At 40.0% G+C, this 20,591-nt stretch overlaps 2 protein-coding genes across 2 annotated transcripts in view; one reads left to right on the forward strand and one right to left on the reverse strand.

The window, feature by feature from the left end:
* The window catches only part of LOC139337564 (histone H2AX-like), a 238,104-nt gene that overhangs the window by 106,129 nt on the left and 111,384 nt on the right, over nt 1–20,591 (reverse strand). The gene's annotated exons all lie outside the window — the stretch shown is intronic.
* Nucleotides 1–20,591, forward strand: part of LOC139339043 (E3 ubiquitin-protein ligase SMURF2-like) — a 64,652-nt gene that overhangs the window by 13,220 nt on the left and 30,841 nt on the right. Inside the window, exons 2-4 of the mRNA XM_070974478.1 lie at nt 11,865–11,903; nt 15,312–15,420; nt 20,225–20,358. Coding sequence (XP_070830579.1) covers nt 11,865–11,903; nt 15,312–15,420; nt 20,225–20,358 — 282 coding nt within the window. The remainder of the gene's footprint in view (nt 1–11,864; nt 11,904–15,311; nt 15,421–20,224; nt 20,359–20,591) is intronic.

Genomic DNA, 20,591 nt, shown 5'->3' on the forward strand with positions numbered 1-20,591 from the left:
GTACATCGCCACACAAATACATACAGTACTTGTTTGAGCAGCTTTGACTGAAAGTCAGCATCTAAAGATCGTTACGCCATAAAATAGCTGATAATGGTTAAGTTTGAGCCAAGATTGTCTAAACCCACATTTTGGCATTTTCTCTGCCTATGTTCTTGTTTGGAAAACAGCTGCAGGCGGTAATTGCAGTTTGGGTGAACCTCAAACCTCCAACACACATGATCAGCAACACCCTCTCTCTTCTTTTGTCTCTGCCTTAGCCTCATATCAATGCAAGGAAAACCCTTTCTAGTCCAATCACACAAGGTTTGATCTCGTGTGAATCACATGCAGTGGTCTCTTGGATTAAAAAGTGACAGCCCTGATCTGTTCTGTCAGATGTACATGAGCCAGGCGACTTAAAAAGGCAGCTGCAACGCCTCATATTTAGACACAACATTCATGCACCTAATGAGTCATATGGGAATGACTTTACTGTGTATGCTATTACACCCCACTGTATTTATGTCAAACTTCAATCTGTGTGCTTCCTCTATGCATATCCCATTTACTTTGTGACTCACTCTAAAGATGGCTTGACTCCCTCCAGCTTATTTCCTCCCCCTTAATTCTTTTATATCTTTATCCCTCCCTCTGTCCTTTTCTCTCTGCTTCATGTAACCTTTCTTCCTTGGTTTCATATGATCCAGTCTCTCCATCATCAGTATGTGGCAGCTTGCCTCCACCTAAAAACTCACTTAGCTAATTCCCTTTGTCCTCTAAAGGCATCACCTCTTACTGTAATGGCAAAGGTTGGCCAATTTTGTGCATTTTGTCTACGGGTAGATGGATTGGGTTGTGCAACATATAGTTTATTCTTGTTTCCTAAAAAGCATTTCTCAGTTGACTTTCAATGCAGCTATAAATAGAATAGGAGAAAATTGGTAACCCCGTTTTTTATATGTGGCACTATAAAGTTCTGATACCTACATTTGATTTGATGGTGTCATTGTTGCTCAGTTCTAATATAGTAATGTGATCCCAGGCCTCATTTCAGGAGGAATTTATTATAAACCAAAGGAAGCAACGAAAATTGTCCCTCCTATTTCAGAGGGGCATTCATGTTGATAGATGGCTTTAGATACTGCAGATAAACAGAACATAAAATGAATGCAACACAGCTCAATGAAGTTGAAGAGGCTGGAATTTAGTTGGATGGCAGGCAAATGTCAGCCAATAAGATTTGAGCAATTCACATGAAAAGGTTTTGAGACATCTTCCTAATAATACGACTGTGGTGATTTCAGTACAGACTTGTAAGTCAGTTTGACAAATGATAAATATCCCATCTGCACAACATAAATTTCCAAACTTTACTCTGGTCTACTTTGCTCATTCTTGTCTCTCTCTTCTCTCCTCTGTCATCTCCTCTTATCTCTTTCCGCCATCCCTGCTACTCCTCCCTTAGTGTTTCCACTGTTGCCAAAATGTCATCACTGTCAAAATTCCTTCGTCCAAATCAGCTTCTCCTCTTTCTTTCCCTCCCTCTTCTTTCCCATATTCCTCTCCCTTTCTCCCCCCCTACTGTCTGCATTCCACAGATTTGTGACTCTAGATAGACCTCTCTCCACCCCTCCTCACATTCCTCCATCGCTCCTTCTCCATTCTACCGTAGATTCCTGCTTCCAGATGAACATTTTGTTTTTACCTTCTCACCCCTCTGAGACCCAACCCTCCTCCTCTGTGTAGTGACTATGTTCCACTCCAGATTCCTAACTCCGGATTGTTGGCGTCTCCTTGGGGAGCAGAGGGGAGTGGAAGGAGGAGGGGGAGTGTCAGCTGTAGACTGCTGGCCTCTCAAATGAATGACATAATTGGCATCCAAAGCATTCACTGGCTGTAGAAAGGGTAGGAGGTTGGGAAATCGAGGAATGGCTTTCCAGAGGAAGTGCAACGTAGATTAGATACCCAGTTTGGCAACACTGCCCAATTTTAGATACCCATAAATGCTAATTCATACAACAGCATCATTATTTTTTCCAGCTTGTATTTGCCGTAGCAAAATAAAGTTGGTCACGTACACACAGTGTACTTGTGCTTGACAATTTGCCAACATGTATTCTCTGTATGTTCTAGTGAGTGAGCGAGCCCGCCAGGGAGGCGTGAGGACGGGAAGAGGAAGTGTTTTGTTTAACTGTTGAACAATGCTGTGAGTGAGACAGCATGGGGCTGTAGCAAGAGTCAACAGGGGAAAAGGTGAAGGATGTGGGCCTTCCTTTTTAAATCTGAATGACTGTCACTAATTGCTCAGGGGGTGTGTTTGGAGCATGTTTTCATAGGGCCCTATATATAGATAATAGAGATTTGAAGAAGTGTTAGAGCCCACATTGACTTCAACCAGGAAAAGTGTGCGTGTAACGGTAAGAGCAATTAAATTCTGGTTTTTGCCACATGCACATTTAATCATTTGGTAACCTAGATTGAGGAGTAGCGATGTCCCTTCAATGTGTGATTTTTTACAGCCTATTATTAATCTTCCCACTTTGATGGTGTTTTGGTACAATTTTCTTTCAGTGAGGCTACCTGAGGCCTACAGTAAAACATCGTTAGCATAAATGTATATTTGTGTGGATATGCATGTAGTTTTTAGGTTATCGCATGCCTAAAGGAAGCAGTCAGCCCCAATGAAAGATTCATGCTCATGATGAACTTGTTGGTAGACAGCCACATTTCTCATGGTCACCCTTTTAACAGGGTGCGGTTGTTTTGGCTTCTGGGAAAAATGCCTTGTTAACTATCTGTGATCAGGAGGAGCCGATTTGGCTCAAGGTGGAAATGCTATAACATTAATTGTCGTATTAAATCTATGGTGATAGATTGAATGGCTAATGTAATGGCTGCAAGCAACATGACTAACACTTGATAAATCAGTGTTAACAGTTTCACATAAGACAGCTGAACATAAATAACGTACCCTGTCTTGTTTAGCGATGATCCACGTCGTTCGTGGTGTTTCACCGGACCTTTGCGAGTGGTTAACCTAGCAAACAACCATAACCGAAACGTCAACATTCAGCACCGTGATGCTGAAAGTTTATTGCTCGGTGGAAACCCTTGAAAAAAAAAGTAGAGTAGAACGACGTCTGAATGAGCAGGTAGTTGTTATATCTCCTGCCCCAGTAGCAGCGAAACTTTCAGTTTAGTTGAAAAATCGCTCGTCTTCATATTGTAAGGGTCACATTAAACATATGTTCAGATTTTCTGTTTATACCTTTCTCTTGTAATCTCACCTAAACTTGCCCAGTAACTTTCTTTCCTCTCATCCACTGCAGTTTTCACTTCCTGCCCTCTGTCTGAATTTAACATCACGTGACTGCAAACAACCTATTGAGCTCCACCTGATTATATTGTAATCTCTGTTTTGAAGTAGTGACTGCGAGGCCATTGAACCCTTCTGTTTGCTATCATCTTGTGTTTTATTTCAGATGGGTTAAGCATTTTATGTCTGTCAGAGAGACTGTCTGAAATGACATCAATGTTCTACATAACTGTCGGACTCTACACTGTTTACCATGCTAATATTTGGTAACAGTTAACATTTATGGGCATAATTCTGTGTTGATTAAATACCACCAGAGCATTAAACAAACACATTTGCTTATTACAGAATTACAACTTGATTAGATGATAATTCTTAGTAAGAGCAATGTGTGCTTTGAGTCGCTTAGTGACACAGTTTAAATCATAACAAATGCAAACGTAACTATTGTTTTCAACTGTCTTGGCTGTAATCTGTTCTATTATGCTTCTGTCATAACTTGTCCTTATACCAGCTGCACTCGAACCAGAAATGCACTAAACTGAAGACGAAAGATAAAAATCCTCAGATCACTGTTACTCCAAAACAGTGTTTTTCACAACAGCATCCAAGCTCAGCAACTGGATGCTGATGCAGCAAGGCTTGCCTGTCCTGTCCTTGTAGTTCTGCTGAACAATTAATTGAACAAATGGACCACAAATGACTGTACTTGACCGTGGAGTCAGCAGTGCACAATCACACAATGGTCTACTGGAGCTCCTGACTACAAACCCTTTGGTCTAAGGCAGAGCAGCCCAGATCTGTGGTTTGATAATGTTACCAGAGGCTGGGGGCATGCTGGTACAGTAGTTCAGCGGACTGTAACGTGGAGATCATACACTGCTGTTAACTTGAATACAGCTCATGTCCATTGTCTTGTCATCCCCCTTTTTTAATAAAAAAAATGTTGAAATGATTATTACAGTGCCAGGATATTCAAGCAATTTGATAAAGCATTATCCTCACTCAAACTACACTTTTTTATGCATTTACACCATCAACCCGTCTGTGCCCACTGAGTCTGAGTTGGCACAAATGGCATAAATTGCATATTCAATTGAATCCTCTGTGCCAAGACCTGCTATAAAGATTGAAATCTTTTCTTAAGGTTATTATGCTCATGACAATATGTGTACTGTCAAGCCAATTCATGTTTAGTCTCCACAAAATTATAACATGGAACCAAAATTTGCTAAATGTTGTCATAATATGAGATTTAGGTTTTGTGTGAATAGAAACCTTTTTTTTTTTTTTTTAATTTTGTGAACTGTGCTGCTCTTGTAGAGTATTAATCTTAGTTACCCCATCTGTCAAACTGTGATGCAGAGAGCACCCTGTTTGGGTTTAAAGGAACTGAACATCTGACAAATCCCTCCTCCCACCCTTTCTCCCAATGAACAGAGTGAGGTGTTAAGCAGCCATTGCAAATGGAAAATTGGCGAGTCCCTTGAGAAAACAAGTAGGAATCCCCCGACACCTCCCTGCTCCTGTCTGTTTACGACCTTTCACCTTTTGACCAGAACTAATGTCAACCTTCAGCCTGATCTTTGTATTCAGACAGATGGAGAGGCTACATAGCTCCTGCCCCTCTAACCGTCTCTCTTTGTGGTCTGAGACACATTGTACATGTTTTGGAATGAATACAAAGGGACGTGATTTTTTTAAATGCATTATATAATTATCATACATAACCCTGCAACGATTTCTGGAAATTGCAGTCTTACATCAGTGGGGTTGTATTTATATTCAGTGAAGTTTACAGAGGGATTTGTCACACTGCAAGATGTAATGATTGCATTTTGCTACAGTACATTATATATGTAAATACAATTTCTGACTGTGCTGAAGCACAGAAAGTCCTCATCACGGTTGTTCTGTCTGGTAACTTGAGGCGACAGGATAAGCATAATATTCGAACATAAAGATCTTTGAAAAATATTCAACTGTCATTCATTTAGGAGGTATTTATAGCCTCTGACTCATGGTGTTGCACTGATTTTGTGTCCTGCTGGTGGTTGGACATATTGAAAGGTACTGAGACATCAAAATCGTTTCTTTCCCAAAGTCTTCAAATACAGATCTGTAAAGCTCAATAAAGGTGGAGGCCTAAACAGCACACCACCAGTTCCCCGGGGGATTGGAGGCTATGGTTGTCCTCTGAAGCCCGAGGATATAGTCTGGGTCAGTGACAGGCCACTGTCTGTCTCCACCTCCCTTAGCTACAAGACAGTGGTAAAGGCATTATCCTACTATGTTAGTAGCTTTGGTGGACAGGCTTGGTTTGATGTGACTGTTGGTTTGATTTATGGCTTGTTTCAGACAGTGTAATGAGGTGGCACACCTACAAATGGTCCCAAATCGCCAGCTGTTTCAAATCCTTTTAATAAACAATGGAGCTGAATTGACCCCTTTTTGGCCCTTTAACCACTATCACAGCTTGGTTTAAGATGAGGGCAACTTTGGGCAGTTGAACCAGCAATATTTAGGGAACAGTTTTGTTAATTTGACCTGCCAATAGTGTTCTTCGAAATAATGAAATGCTCTTTGACACGGACTGCGAAAAAGACGATAATTATAATTACCAAATACTGAGGGATTTTTGGCTCGTATTTGATTAAAAAAATTTGTCATATTGTTGTTATTTTTAAATGCTTTACAGATAGATCTTTGTCTTGTGTGAAAGTGAGATCTGGACACACTTTGAAAGTATTTATCATGACTAGTGTTGTTTTTTGGCGGCCTGTTTTAAATTTAGTCTTAGTCTAGTCTTTGTGTCAAGCTGTCATTTTAGTTTTTATTAGTTTTAGTCACGTTCATACTCTTTTTAGTCTAGTCAAGCTTCAGTCGACTAAAAGTCTGAGCATTTTAGTCTTATTTTAGTCAGAATTATCCGTGACTATTTTCGTCTAGTTTTAGTCGACGAAAACTGATGACATTTTAGTCTAGGTTTACTCAATGAAAACTGTAGTCTCTTTTTAGTAATGCAATTACCCAGTCAATATAGTATAAGTACCTAGTAGTATAGACAAAACCAAAATTTTCTTTTAGTCAAACCCATTTCACAATTCAAACAAGGTTGTCTTATTATTATATTGTTACCTTATAGACTCAAGAATACATCCATTCCAGACACGAAGACACTCTGATTTGAATTTACAATATATTTATTTTACCAACCAAAGTCGGATAGTCGGCCATCGGTCCCGTTCTCTGTGTCGGTTGTCTGTCGTTAACGCTAACCTACCGCAGCTGCATCTTCTAAATAATGCCGCGAGTGGGAACTCATGCCTGCCATGACGTCACCTGCGACTGTGCAGTGCGACCTTATGCAGCCCCTGAAGTGAGACACGGGAAACAGAAATACTGCAAAACATAATAACAACGCGACTAAACGAGACGAAATAACATTAGAACATTTTGTATTGTTTCATTATAGTCAACGAAAATGAAGAGACATTTTAGCAGAGTTTTTATTTTGTAAACCACATCTAGTCTCGTTTTTATTGGTCAACGATATTGCATTATATATTTAATTGTAGTTATCGTTACTTGACCAGCATTTACGTTGCTTCTCGTCTCGTTTTTGTCACGTGATAAAGGTTTGTTGACGACGATATTTAGTTATAATTTTTGTTGACGAAAGCAACTATAATTATGACCAGAGAAAGAAAAAAATGGCTACAATAAGGCAATGTAGATATTCTGATTAACTTTGTCCAACCAAAAAGTCAGGAGTGAATTGCAATCCTTTTATCTAACTGAGGTCATCATCAGGGGTAATGTCTTTGGAAATCATTGTAATATCAGTGGATGCTTATCATCTACCCCACCGTTTAATTGTTTGCAGGACGCTGGTGTGCAGCCACATTTATTGTCTCTCCTGTTTATGTTAAGTTGAGGGTTTGTGGTGGGGAACAATAATACATGGACAACACTGAGGCCAGTCTTACTCAAGGGCTTCCTGGGCGTTTAATGATTCCTTGTTGACCTAGCATTCTGTGTTTCTGTGTTAAGAGCTGAATGAGTGTGGTCCTCTGCCAGCCCAGGGTCACCATGGCCTGGCTGCTCACGTGGCATCTATTCAACTATGCCAGATCCCCACAGGGTGTATGGATGAGATTTGATTCCTCATGGATGCTAGGGGCCATAGTGGTCTGCCAAAGCCCAAACAAGATAGTCAATATATTTATGAGGTTACTGTGTAATGATATGGGGGTAGTATTTGCCACAGCACCAGAGTTTTTCTCAACAGTTCTCAGGCTGTAAGCATAGTCTTACAGCCCTATATGAATTTAGGCTGTAAAAAAGGGTAATTGAAAACAGGTCTCACAATTATGTTACATTTTATTTAGTCCACAATGTGCAAAACATCAGCTTTGCTAGTGCTGTCAAAAATATCGCGTTAACGCATCAACGCAAATCAGTTTCAATGGTGTCAATTTTTTATCACGAGATTAACGTTCTTTATGAACTTGTTGTTTTTTTTATAAGCTGTGGCCACTGCTAGTAACGTAAGAAAAACTACAGGATCCAGTTGTAAACCAGAAACAAAACAATAGGCACGCCCCACGCACGTGTTTGGTCTTGCCTGCTCGCAAGCTGTAAAAAAGTCGGCTACCGGTTTGTGTAGATGTCAAGTGCGAAACGGCAAACACGGTGAATGCGAATTCTCTGCCTCCTCCTTGTCAAAACCAGGCGACAATGGATGACTTTCGACAGAGGCATATGGATGCTATTATGTTCAAATGAAACTTAATAAAGGAAAGTTTAAGCCATGGTTTAACTGCACTATAGTCTGAGTCCTAGTTTACAATGATGTGCACTTTATAACTTTATTTTGTATCACCCTGTTTTGATCCCTTAGAAAGGGTTGTTGAAGGGCCTTTTTATAACCAAGTATTTATTTTTTGGTCATCTGTTCATTGACAGTGTTAAATTGTGTGAGATTTGATTCATTCAAATGTGAATGACTGCTCAAAGTGACAGTGTTAGTGTGAAATATAACACTACACGTTGTTTTCAATTAAAAAAAACAAAAAACAAAAAACATTTGCACAAAGCAAGCCTATCCACTTTTCCATGTTGATAACAGTATTAAAATGATAATTAAAATGTAAAATGTAAAAGTATGAAAATGATAATTCAAGGGACATTTAGAATAGATAACAATGTGCGATTAATCGTGAGTTAACTATGACATTCATGAGATTAATAGCAATTAAATATTTTAATCAATTGACAGGACTAATTATAACTTTCCTCACTAAAAGTGCAATTTATTTCTCTGTTCACCACCTGACTAAGGTTTAAAGTGGTAATAAGGACTAACGTTAACTTTAAACTTTGACATTTTCAAACTTCTCTGTATTTTTATACTCTAGTAGTGATGACAGTACATTTTCTAAAGCAACTCAGTGCTGCTGAATACCTGAAGCTTGAACTGGAAAACTTTCTGACACAAATCCAAGGAGCCCTTTATAGAAGGCTTTCCCCAGATTTCAGGGATGAGAAATTAATCAGCCCATCTATAATGCAGATACACATTCTCATTGTGCATTATCTACCTTGTTGCTTGGCTTCTTTATATTAGACAGACTGTTGTAGCACCAGTGTAGAAAAATCAGCAATTAGTCAAGTATGTACCTTGTAGATTCCTGGTTCAATATCAAATGTTTTTGTGCCTGCTAAAAAGTTAGTCTGGAGCCCAGAAATGGCAATGGAGATGATCAGAGTAGTAGTTAAGGCTTTCTTTTGGAGGCAGAAATATGCATATTCAATGACCAGCACAAAGAAACATATGTTTCATGTCCACAATTAGGCTTATACATACAGTATACATACATCTTCAAGGCAAGGGTTAAGGCCTCAGACGGTGACCCATTTACACTTTGGTGGCTGATTTTTGTTTCTGAGTTGGATTCTCTGTCCATAAATGTTCTGCCAAGATTTCAGGCCCTCGTTTCTCCTGTTTTTCTCCTGTCTGCCGACAACATGGTGTTCGTTTTGTCCCACAAGAGACTTTTCTGGCTGCCTCCGATTTGGCCTGCACCCATGCTGTCTGCTTTGGCAGTGTAATTTCCCCTGACAAGCTGATGGTTAGTGCTCATCTTGCAGGCCCAGTCAGTGTATTCTGGTTTGTGTTGAGGTCGTCTGTCCCATGTTGTGATGCTGTCTGATTTGTCTTGACTGCCAAGGTCTCCACATTGAATCAGTATGATATGAAGGTTATCTTCCCTGGTCTGTCCATATTCTAAAGTAGTGCTTGTTTCTCATTTGTGGCAGGCTCACATATGCTTACATGAACTATTGTGATAACCATGCACATAATGTCCCCAGTACAGCACTGTTTTGGCATAGGGGCATTAGTGTGCTTGCAAGATGCAGTAATAAAATCAACTTTGTGATAAACTGTCTTTATAGGATAGAAAGTTGAGATTGCAATAACCATCCATCCATCCATCCATTGTCTGTACCCGACCATCCCTTTTGGGGTTGCGGGGGGGCTGGAGCCTATCCCAGCTGTCATTAGACGGAAGGCGGGGTACACCCTGAACCGGTCGGCAGTCGATTACAGGGCAACATACAACCATTCACGCTCACACTCACACCTAAGGACAATTAAGAGTCACCAATTAACCTAATGAGCATGTTTTTGGTCTGTGGGAGGAAGCCGGAGTGCCCGGAGAGAACCCACGCGTGCATGGGAAGAACATGCAAACTTCACACAGAAAGGCCCCGCCCAACCCGGGGATTGAACTGGCGACCTTCTTGCTGTGAGGCACGCGCACTTCCTGCTGCCCACCGTGCTGTGTGATTGCGATAACATTTTTCATTATATAGGGTAGCTGCATTAAAGCTGCATAAAGTAAGCTGTTGTGAGTATGTAAATGTCTAGTCCTCATATAATACGACTCCCACGATTTCAAACTTAACTTCCAGAAAAAGAATTGTCTTGTACAAGGGCCAATATGGTAGTGAATAAATTTATTATTTTTTTTTTATTATTTATTATGGTAACTCTCTGTGCACATATAAATAAGTGGAATGGTTGCACTAGGTCTCTGACCTTCTGCATAAAAATTCTGTCTTTTTAAGCTACATTTAAGTTCGATACATATCTCTACCTCATGTATCTTATTTTCTAAATGTGGTTAGTGTAGATGACTGCTATAGATAGATGCTCATACAATAGCATACAATACCACTACAGGCTTTACATGGGTTGTAGACGCTAGACAAAATTCCCTTTGAAAGTCTTGTCTGGTCGGTTTTTAGAAATGATAAGCTCTCGTCTGAAGCTGGATAGACGTCTGATTTATTAGACAATGGCAGACAGAGGGGAAGTGGCAGAAAATAATGCTAGATAAAGAAGATGACTAGCAGCAAACGGATGTGATCTGTATTTTAACCTCCAATTTTCAGGCAAATGAAATGTGCCTTTATAGCCCATTCAGCTGCCTGGCCACTCCAGAAGATCTACGTCTTTTACTTAATGTGTACATTAATCTAGCAGTTAAAGATTAAGTGAGGTAGACACTATTTTACCCCACCCAAGACTTAAGACCATGATTTGGTTGGAAAAGAGAGGGGTCACTTGTATCTGCACTGATAACGAATCGTTTTTATCACCTTCAGCGTGGTGGGCTTCTCTTCCACTGCTCTTGGCCTGCTTTGTCACGCTCTATAATTGTCAGAGGATTGTCTAGCCAGCTCCAAACAAATCACTGGCCTGCTTCAGTTCACGTAGGCCTCCAATACACTAGAAGGGAGATTTTTTTTGGGGGGGGGGGGGGGGGGGTTGTAAAAAAGACAACAGCAGACGAACCCAAACACAGACTTAACCTCCTACTTTCTCTGTCTCTGTTGAAAGCAATTGTATGTTCACTATGACGCAAACCTCCAGTGGCTTGCTTCATACAGAGGAGTGCTCATCTACTCAATATTTTAAAAGAAGAAACTCTTAAAACGGATGCCCAAGCATGTGATGGAACTGTGAGGATGGACAAAGCAATATGCAGGCAGAAATGCAGCAATAATTAGTGAAAGGAAACTGTAAAGTTTTACAGCTTAGACAGAAGTTGAGAAATTATGCAATCTTTGAGTTGGGCTTTTACCACAAATATTACCAGTGAGAAAACTAATGAAAATGCTCCCTCGTATTAAAATTCTATTTTTAAAATGATATTAGCAGGGTGAGCATGAAATGGCTATATAAGCAGACAGAAGGCTGTCGATGCCCTAATATACTGCATGACACACTGATGATGAGGATGGAACACATTAGCTGCTGCTGATGTATTTGATAATTAGAATATAATGAGTTAAGGAAGACATAATATCACATACTCCTGCTGTGCTTCTTAGTATTAAATGGAAACATTACATACCACTGAAAGCTAAATGCATGTATTTGGTGACATTCAGCCTTTTTTTTCTTTTTTAAATCTTGCGCCCCATTTTTGTCTAACTTGCGCATCTGATTTTTTTAACCTGTTAGTAAGATCTCTTTATGTGTCTTCTCTTTCAGTACTGTGTGCAAAGAACCTGGCAAAGAAAGACTTCTTCCGTAAGTATAGCCTATTTTTACATGTTGCTATTCCTGTCCCATTCCCTCTCTTGTGTATTAGAATGGGCTTTGTCAGCAGTGGCAGCTTGCTGGCTTTTGAAACCATGCTGCAAATGAAGTCCCATAGGAACTGTCTGTCTGTTATACACACCAGGAGGCCTCGCACACACAGGGACCCACTGCTAACCTAGCTTCTTGTAAGAGGCATCAGGTCCATTGGTATGGAAGCACTAGACCAGGGGTTCTCAAACTTATTGCTTGAGGGTATCTCTGAGAAATTTGTATTCAAGGTCAATGGTCCAGTATGATTGGCAATAACAAAATAACATTTAACAATTAACTTCACATCTCTCATGATTGGGCCAACACGAAACCATGGCAGACAAGACTCAGACAGGTAGTCCATATTTATTTCCGACTCAGACATATTCTTGCAACTACATTTACATTAGTTGTATAAGCTGTGTCGTTTTTGTATCTGCAAAATGCAGATAGGAGCTGATGCAAATTCTCCGGTGTAATGTTAGTGTGAACTCAGCAGTAACATCACACAACACTCTCATTAACAGTTAACGTTGCCATGAGAACGACGTCAACTGTAGGGAAATGAGCCATATTAAAACCACATTCATCAGGGAACAAATGTATTCCAGACAAATTAGCCTATAATTGTTTAATATTTTAACTTTCTTATGTATTTAGTGTTATTTTTATTAGTCTGTATCAGTGTGATGAGACTCTTCCCTGATAATCACTGTACACTTAAACTAGAAAATGCTTTCAGACCTTCAACAAGAAGGCAGTCAGTGCTCAGTACAAATGCCTGGATCGATTTGCCCTTTGGGTTGGATGCAGACCAAGGTCTGGACTTTGAGAAGCCCTCCACTAGACTTAATTAAAAAGTCTTTAATTAACCAAACAGAAACTAGACTTTATCTAGTCCAGCTCATACTAACACAGATACTGACTTTCATACTATCACAGATGCTGACTTCTGAATTTAGCTGGTAACAATCTTGCTGGTCCTTTTCCTCTGTAGCATGGAGGACATGACATCCATGATTTCCGAAAACAAATAGAAGTGTGGACTCTTTTTTTTTTCAGTGTCAGTCCGTCTCAGATGAGCTCAAGCCCAGAGAAGTTGGCAGTGTTTCTGGATGTTGTTGATATATGGTTTAGGTAGTTTTATCACCCTCTGTTTAAGCAGTAAGGACAGGAGGCCTGTTCTCTGCTGTGCCCATTAATGGAAGAGAAAGTATATTATTCCACTGACAAGACATGTTTCACAAAGAAAACCCCCAGGCAACACACACCTTTTGCCTTAATTGCCTGTTATAGTAAATGCAATAAATTACAGCAGTAGTATGGTTCTCCACTAACCTCAAAGTCATGGATACAGACAAAAGCAGGTTCATTATAACAGACACACACATGCTTACACACAACCACAAAGAAGGATGTCCCACTAAAGCATAAGGGTGACTGAACAGGTTTGACTTGTGTGTGGTATCGGTGCCCAGAGGTATAGACACTGACACGTTTAAAATTCCTGTACGCGTTACACCAAAAAAAAAAAAAGAAAGAAAGAAAGAAAAAGAACCCAGATCAACACACCAAGAAAAATCCCTTATCAGATTTCCAACTGAATGTGAAAATACCTGGCTTATAGTTGTAGAGTAAAGCTTTGATGTCCCAAATGAGTATCATTGCTTACAGACAGCAAGCAATAATAGTGAAGGCAAGAATCACAAAATCTTCAATTAATTCTATACACTCAATAATTGCAGAAATAAATGCAAGTACACAGGTTAGCACCATTTGGCTTGCCTTTTATTTAATTTCTGAATGGTCTTCAGACCACACCATGACATCCATGGCTCTATTTTTCTGTCTTCAGAATCAATAGGCTGAAACAAAATGAACAGTATTAATGATCAGAGGTGCCCAGAGGAGCTTTGCTAAAAGAGTTAGATGTTCCCCTGATGGTCCCATGACAATGGTCATCAGAGGATGTGCCCTGCAAATGCTCCATCACTCTAATGATGACTGATGTTGCATTGTCCACACTTGCTTTAGAGTGGACATAAACAACTGTGATAAGTTATTGTGGAAATTGTCTTGTGACTGTAACTCAAAGTGTTTCACAAGCAACCACAGTAAACATCAGCAGGTGTTTACATATAAACACACACCCCCTCTTCGGGTCTTGATCCAATGCCAAGGGCTATCGGCATTCATGATCTGAGTTGATTTTGCTGTGAGTGAAGATGCAGACATTCTGTATTCTGACAGGAATTTTTCACTTTCTGTTCTTTCATCTTTTCCCATAAAGATGGCACATTAGCAAGCGTAATAGAGGGCAGAGGTATGCTGTGCAGCTGTTGTCTCTGCAGTCTCTGACGCACATCCCCCCTTTCTTCCCTTTCTCCTCACCCAAGAAGTCCTGGTCCTAGTGGGGTACATTCCAAAGCATTCCTTCAAAACTACCAGCTGTATGACAGTGCCTGATGCCGTTGCCCCTATACCAGAATCACAGCACTGAATGAGAAATTCTCTGCTGTGCTTCAGTCTGTGAGGCTGGTTGCACTCCTGCAGGCCAAAGATAGATGTAAAAAAAAAAAAAAAAAAAAAGGACTAATATCACAAGAATGAACAAATCCCTGTTCTCCAGGCAGGAAGTATCAAACAATGGAACAACAAAGCAAAATATAATAATAAACAAAGGAGACTGCTGCAGGTGCACCTCTCCAGCTCCAACTGCTCTACATTTATTCTTCATATTCCTGCACTTACACTTCCTCTCTTTGCTGAGCACATGATTTAGACATTGGATTCACTTAGAAGTGGGCTTTGTCAACAGCATTTCCTTGCCATTTTGTGATTTGTAAAACAGATGAAGAGTTGAATAAAACAGTCTTCTACATCACCAAACACAGTTTGTTTAACCTGCCTGTCGGGAAAGATATTTGGAGAGTTTGGTCAGGACAGTTGTTCCAAACTAGATGATTAATCAAAGTAGGAAAAAGTTTCTGAAGTCATAGTAAAGTGTTTCTCTTAGAAATGGAGATAAAATTTAATGTTTACTGAACTTAACAGACTATCCCATTAGTAACAAGTGTGCCGAAAGAACTGGTATAGAACTTTAGAAAAGGTACTTATCTAAAGTAATTGTCACCTTTCATAAATTTAAGTTGGCAACTGTAGTTGTATACACTTTACTCTTAACCATGAAATAACACACTATCAGAGATAAACTTGTGACTTAGGTCTCGTAAAAATAGGTCAAATGGGGGTTGAACATGTCACACCGTCATACATTTCTTCCATGAAAGGGGTATTGGTGACCTTACTAGGTTAGTACAGTTGGCTACACACAGGTTTTTCACATGCCTCTCTCTACTTCCACAGGGTTGCCAGATCCTTTTGCAAAAGTGGTGGTGGATGGCTCAGGACAATGCCACTCTACAGATACTGTGAGAAATACGCTGGACCCAAAGTGGAACCAGCATTATGATCTGTAAGTCAACAGGAGAACTGTGGAGCAGTGTGACATGATGCTCATTAAGAAACAAGTGTGTCTCTGTGTGGAGCTACTGTGACAAGTGTTTCAGGAATGTAGATGAGTTGCCTCTTTACTCTGTGCAGAAACACCCACCTATAAAGCTTTTGCACTGTTTTTACATGTCTACAAAACATCTTGTAGAGTGACATTTTAGACATTCCATGTCTCAGGCCACACCAAGACAAATGCATATTTTTGTGGGAAACACGACTCATACTGTTATGAATTCCTTCATTCTTAAATGACAGATTCTTCCTATTTTGGGTATTCGAAGACAGGTTTGCTGCATAGTTTTGCACTCCTGAACAATGTTGTGAAATGGAATTTGTTTAATTTACATTTTTTTTTGTCTGGCCCAACGTAGGCCAACACACATTGAGCATACTGCTTTATTTTAGTAATCGCTACAAGCTATCACATATCAGCTTTTATGATCTTTTTTTTGTTTTTTGTTTTTTTGTTTTCAATTAGCGACGCTCTCCTTTTGGTTTCTGTCAGCCACAGAATCATTACTATTTCAAACTAAGTCCTTCTATGAATAATGTCATGGCCAAAGAAACCAAAGGGATGCAGGAGAGAAAAACTTCCTGTGTGGTGATTATTGTACCCATTGCTCTCAGAATCTATAGACTACAAAAAGACTAGAACAGGACGACCATTAAACTTCACAAGTGCCCCCATGGCACTATGTACTTGACATCGTGACAGTGGCAGGAGGCTTGTTTTCATCATGGTTGTGTGCAATGAATGTTTCCTGTACCGAGGTCTGTGTTGACACGCCGTTACATGGAGTGATCACTGCAAAGGACCCGCTGGAAACAAAGCTTTTGTGGTGGTGAGAGATGGAGGGGAACAGTGGTAGAAGAAGAGGAATGAGGGAAAAGGAAGCCTGATAGAAAAGGTTGGAAACTTGAGGTGGAGAGAGAAAAGAGCCATGAAGAGAATGGGCAAAGGAATGCTCTGAAGAATTCAAAAAAGAAAGAGGGTGAATAGGTGGAAGGTGGAAATACTGTATGTATGGCAATAGGTACCTTGGCATTTTGCTATTTTAAGCAGATCAATTGTGAAAATAAAGTTAAATTTAATAACTAAGGAAAACATCAGCAAAAATTCTGAGCTGCTGTCATAACTCGATTAATCAATTGATCAGTCGTCAGAAAATTAGTCTACAAAATATTTTGATTGTTGAAATGTTTTAAGACAAGATTCAGATTTTGGACTATTGGTCAGACAAAAACACTGTCGCCATGGAATCTGGGAACTTGTAACAGACATTTTTCACAGTTTATAGACCAAACAATTAATCTGGTATTCAATAAGATATTAAATGAATAATAAGTGGGTAAATCAATATCAAAAATAATCATTAATTGCAGCTTTACTTATAGGCCTTTGTCCCTTTCTACACATACTTTCATTTTCAAATGCACATGACAGTGTGTGTGACCTATTTGCAATGCTTCTTGTGAACTGTCAACCTCAGATCTCCTCTTTCTTTTGCATAATTCTCTACCCCTTTCTTGATCCACACCCCCCCAGAGGAGTGTGTTTCCCGCCAGAGACCCCTGGCCTCTTCCCCTGGTTCAGGAAATGGCTAACATGCCACAGAAAGCAGATGTGAGTGTGGGCTTGGCAGAATGCCCACTCCATCTTCAGCTTTAGGAGGTTGGGTCTTTCCCTGCATGACGCTGATTCTGCATATCATGCATACCCTGCAAAAATTCTATTGCTTTTATTTTATTTTATTTTATTTTATTTTATTTTTGAAACAACAGTCGATGCTTTATGTTTCATAGGACACACAGATCCAGCCAACTTTTTGAAACCATTTTGTCGAAAGTTCATGAACTCCCAACCGTATGTAGGTCTGGCTTTGGCAAGTTGCCTCCTCATGCTTGGCCTCCATTTCCCAGCCTTTTTAGTTTAACTTTTCACATTTTGCTCCCTCTGCCTTCACTTTATATTAAATGCTGTACATGTTGTGCTGTGCATACCGTGTCCCCTCTTGAGAGCCTGTGCTAGCTTCGGGCGTACTACCTCAATAAGATTTGGTTTGTCCCCACTAACACAATGTTGAATATACCAGTGGCACTAGCACTGCTACAGTAAGTTTTTACTCTACCTATGGACGTCAATATTAAAAATTAATTGGTAGTAGTTGGCAAGTTGAATCTCTTCATCACAACTCAGGTATCGCAAGCCTTGGAGGTCTGTATGGCACACATACGATATCCACCTTCTCTATAATCAAAAAGTGAGTAGCTCCAGACATTGATTGGTTGTGGTTTAACCTGGGGAAGATTTCTCTCTGCTTCGTTCCCGTCTGCAGTGAGTGAAACAATAGGTTGACATTGGAGACAATGCCAAGAAAGCAAATATTTTGCTCCTGGCTGGAAGCGGGTATTGTCTTGGTTGTAGATTTAATAAAGTGTTTTGTCTTTCTCAGTCTAGGACTGACAGCAAAGGTTTAGCCACCTTCAAGATGTACTTATGCCAAACATACCTGAATCCTAGAGCTTTTTGTACTTTCTAAGTGATGTTATTTCTTAACTATATTCACAATTTTCCATTGTGAGGGAAAGGGAAAATCTTTGGAAGCATATGTCCAAAAGTGGAAGAAGAGAAGTGAAATTGGGTGGTTGGTTTGATGTAACAGCAAGGTAACAGTAATCCAAGAGGAATGCTTTGGCATGAACTCAATTTACATAAATCAGATCAAGGTGCTTGATATGGACGAGCCAGAGCTGTAGAATCTCCACTCTGATTTATTTTTGTCTTTGCAGATGTTAACAACTGAAGGCTGTCCAACATTAATATGAAATATATCCAGTTTTTTGATTTCCCAATCTAATGTAATGTACAGTATGTTCCCGAGCACAAAGTTTGGGAAGTCCTGCAGGTCTGGATTTAGTATACCCTGGAAAGCTAATCTGGATTTGACCCAAGAATTTTCCCCCCTCCGCCGTTGTTGTCTGTAGGATTAGGAGAGCTAATCCTTATTTTTGTTGTTGCCGTAACCACAATAATGAAATGTGTCTGTGTGAGATAGAGAGATTGTTTCTAATGGTGTTGTCTCTGTGCCTGACCGCCACCGTTTAGTAGTTAATTATACCGGAGTTACGATAGCTGTCAGTAGCAATGTTGTAATAGTTACCTCAGTACCTACAATGTTATGTAAGAGAAGACAAGGTTTCCTAACACTGTTTTTGGCACACTTATTGTGAATGAGGAAATAACATTTTGTTCTACCTGCTCTCTTATCCTCAGACACTCAATCAGTGTCTCATCGGCTATTTTAGTTGTTGTTTTTTTTTTTTGCTCCAAGATGGTGCTTTGCACAACACACTTCTGCATCATACTGACCTGTTATTCTCACAGCCACACTGTGTGAAGGAAGGCTCATTGAATGTTGAACACTATAATGTCCCCCGAGAGATATTTTGACTTGCACCAGAGTACACAAAACGCAAAGAACCAAACTGAAGCATAACAGTGCAATGCTTAGTGCATCTGCTGTTCTGAGATTTGAAAAAAGGCCAAGTCAAGGATCACCTTCATCCAAATTAATCTCATCAAACAATGGCGCTACTTCAATTAGAAATGCAAATCAAATAAAAGAAAAACCCCAAGTTGCTTAACTAGTGAAGTATTCGGTATATTACAGTGTGGCAGGAGTCTTTATCAAGGTAGAGGGTTCGTCATAACTTTCCTCCAGTGGTGTCTAGTCTGTAAGTATTTATGTCCGGGCACACAAGCTTTTAATTAACTCACCTTTATTGGAGAAGAAAATTGAAACTTTCATTGCACAGAATGCATGTGCTTTCCTCCATTTGTCATCCAATATTGTTAAATGGCTAGAATGAGATCATGATCAACATGCGCAACAAAGAACAGGCCTGGACACATCAGCATCTGCTAAGAGAGAAAAGGTGAAAGTTCCAAGATGCTCACCTTAGTTACAGTACTGCATCCTGATTAGATTTTCCAATAGGAACCAGAGACTGAATCACCAGACACTTAAAGATCCACAACCCTCACAGGTTGTAATTTGATTTCAGTGCAGCAGTTTTCCAGTCCAAACCTATATGTTTTGATGTGTTTAGTAGGGAAACCCCACTCCTTGCTAGTGATACACAACATAATATAAAGGTTGGCATCAGGGCTGGCAGCTAGGCTGTAATTGTGTGTATGTTGGTGTACGTGTCAGTGATTGTGTGATCGTGCACTTGAATGTTGAACTCTGTGTGTTTACTGTGAGAGCTGTCTGGGGCTCAGACAGTGGTGGAGCACTTCAACAGGACTTCCTCTCTTCGTCAACCACAACTAGACTAGCCTCAGCTGCACTATATCTGCATAAACACACAAGTTACTATAAAATCAACTAATCGGCCTCATTATGCAGTCTGAAAGTTCACACCGCAAACATGCTGTGCATTGTTCTCTTGCTGTCAGGGAGAGGAAGTTGGAAGAGACACAAAGTAGAAGCTTCATTTTTTTTCTCTGTGTTTTTAGTCAATGTGTTTGTTAATGTTTTAGAAAATTGTGAGTTGCAGCTTATGATTCAATTTCCATCTTTTGTACCCTGTGGGTTGATGAAAACCTACTCTGTTCTTGGATCTCTGAGGCCCCTGGGACATGCACACCAGCATACACCTTCAATGGGCCCTTTGAAATTCTATACATATTGTCAGCATTATGAACTACTCTTTTTTTGTCGAATTGACCTGTTTTCTTTCACCCCCTCTCTTCCCCCTGTCAGATACATTGGAAAGGCAGACTCAATCACCATCAGTGTATGGAACCACAAGAAGATCCACAAAAAGCAGGGCGCAGGTTTCCTGGGCTGCGTCCGCCTCCTGTCCAATGCCATCAACCGACTCAAAGACACTGGCTGTAAGTTCCTCTTTGTGTATAGATTGTGTGTAGTGCATACTCTGTGTCTTTGGACACACACTGAAGACCCGTCACCAGTCTGGTCTCTCCATGCTTCCTTTGTATTGTTACTGTGGCCTTTACCCCAAGATGCCAGCCTGACTTTTAGTGAAGGGTGATTAGACGGCTCCACATGAAATACAGAAAGAATAAATGAATAACTAAACAGTACTTGGGTGAGTCATGCTAACCTC

The sequence above is a fragment of the Chaetodon trifascialis genome, chromosome 2 (genome assembly GCF_039877785.1).
Source record: "Chaetodon trifascialis isolate fChaTrf1 chromosome 2, fChaTrf1.hap1, whole genome shotgun sequence".
NCBI classification, from domain to species: Eukaryota; Metazoa; Chordata; class Actinopteri; order Chaetodontiformes; family Chaetodontidae; genus Chaetodon; species Chaetodon trifascialis.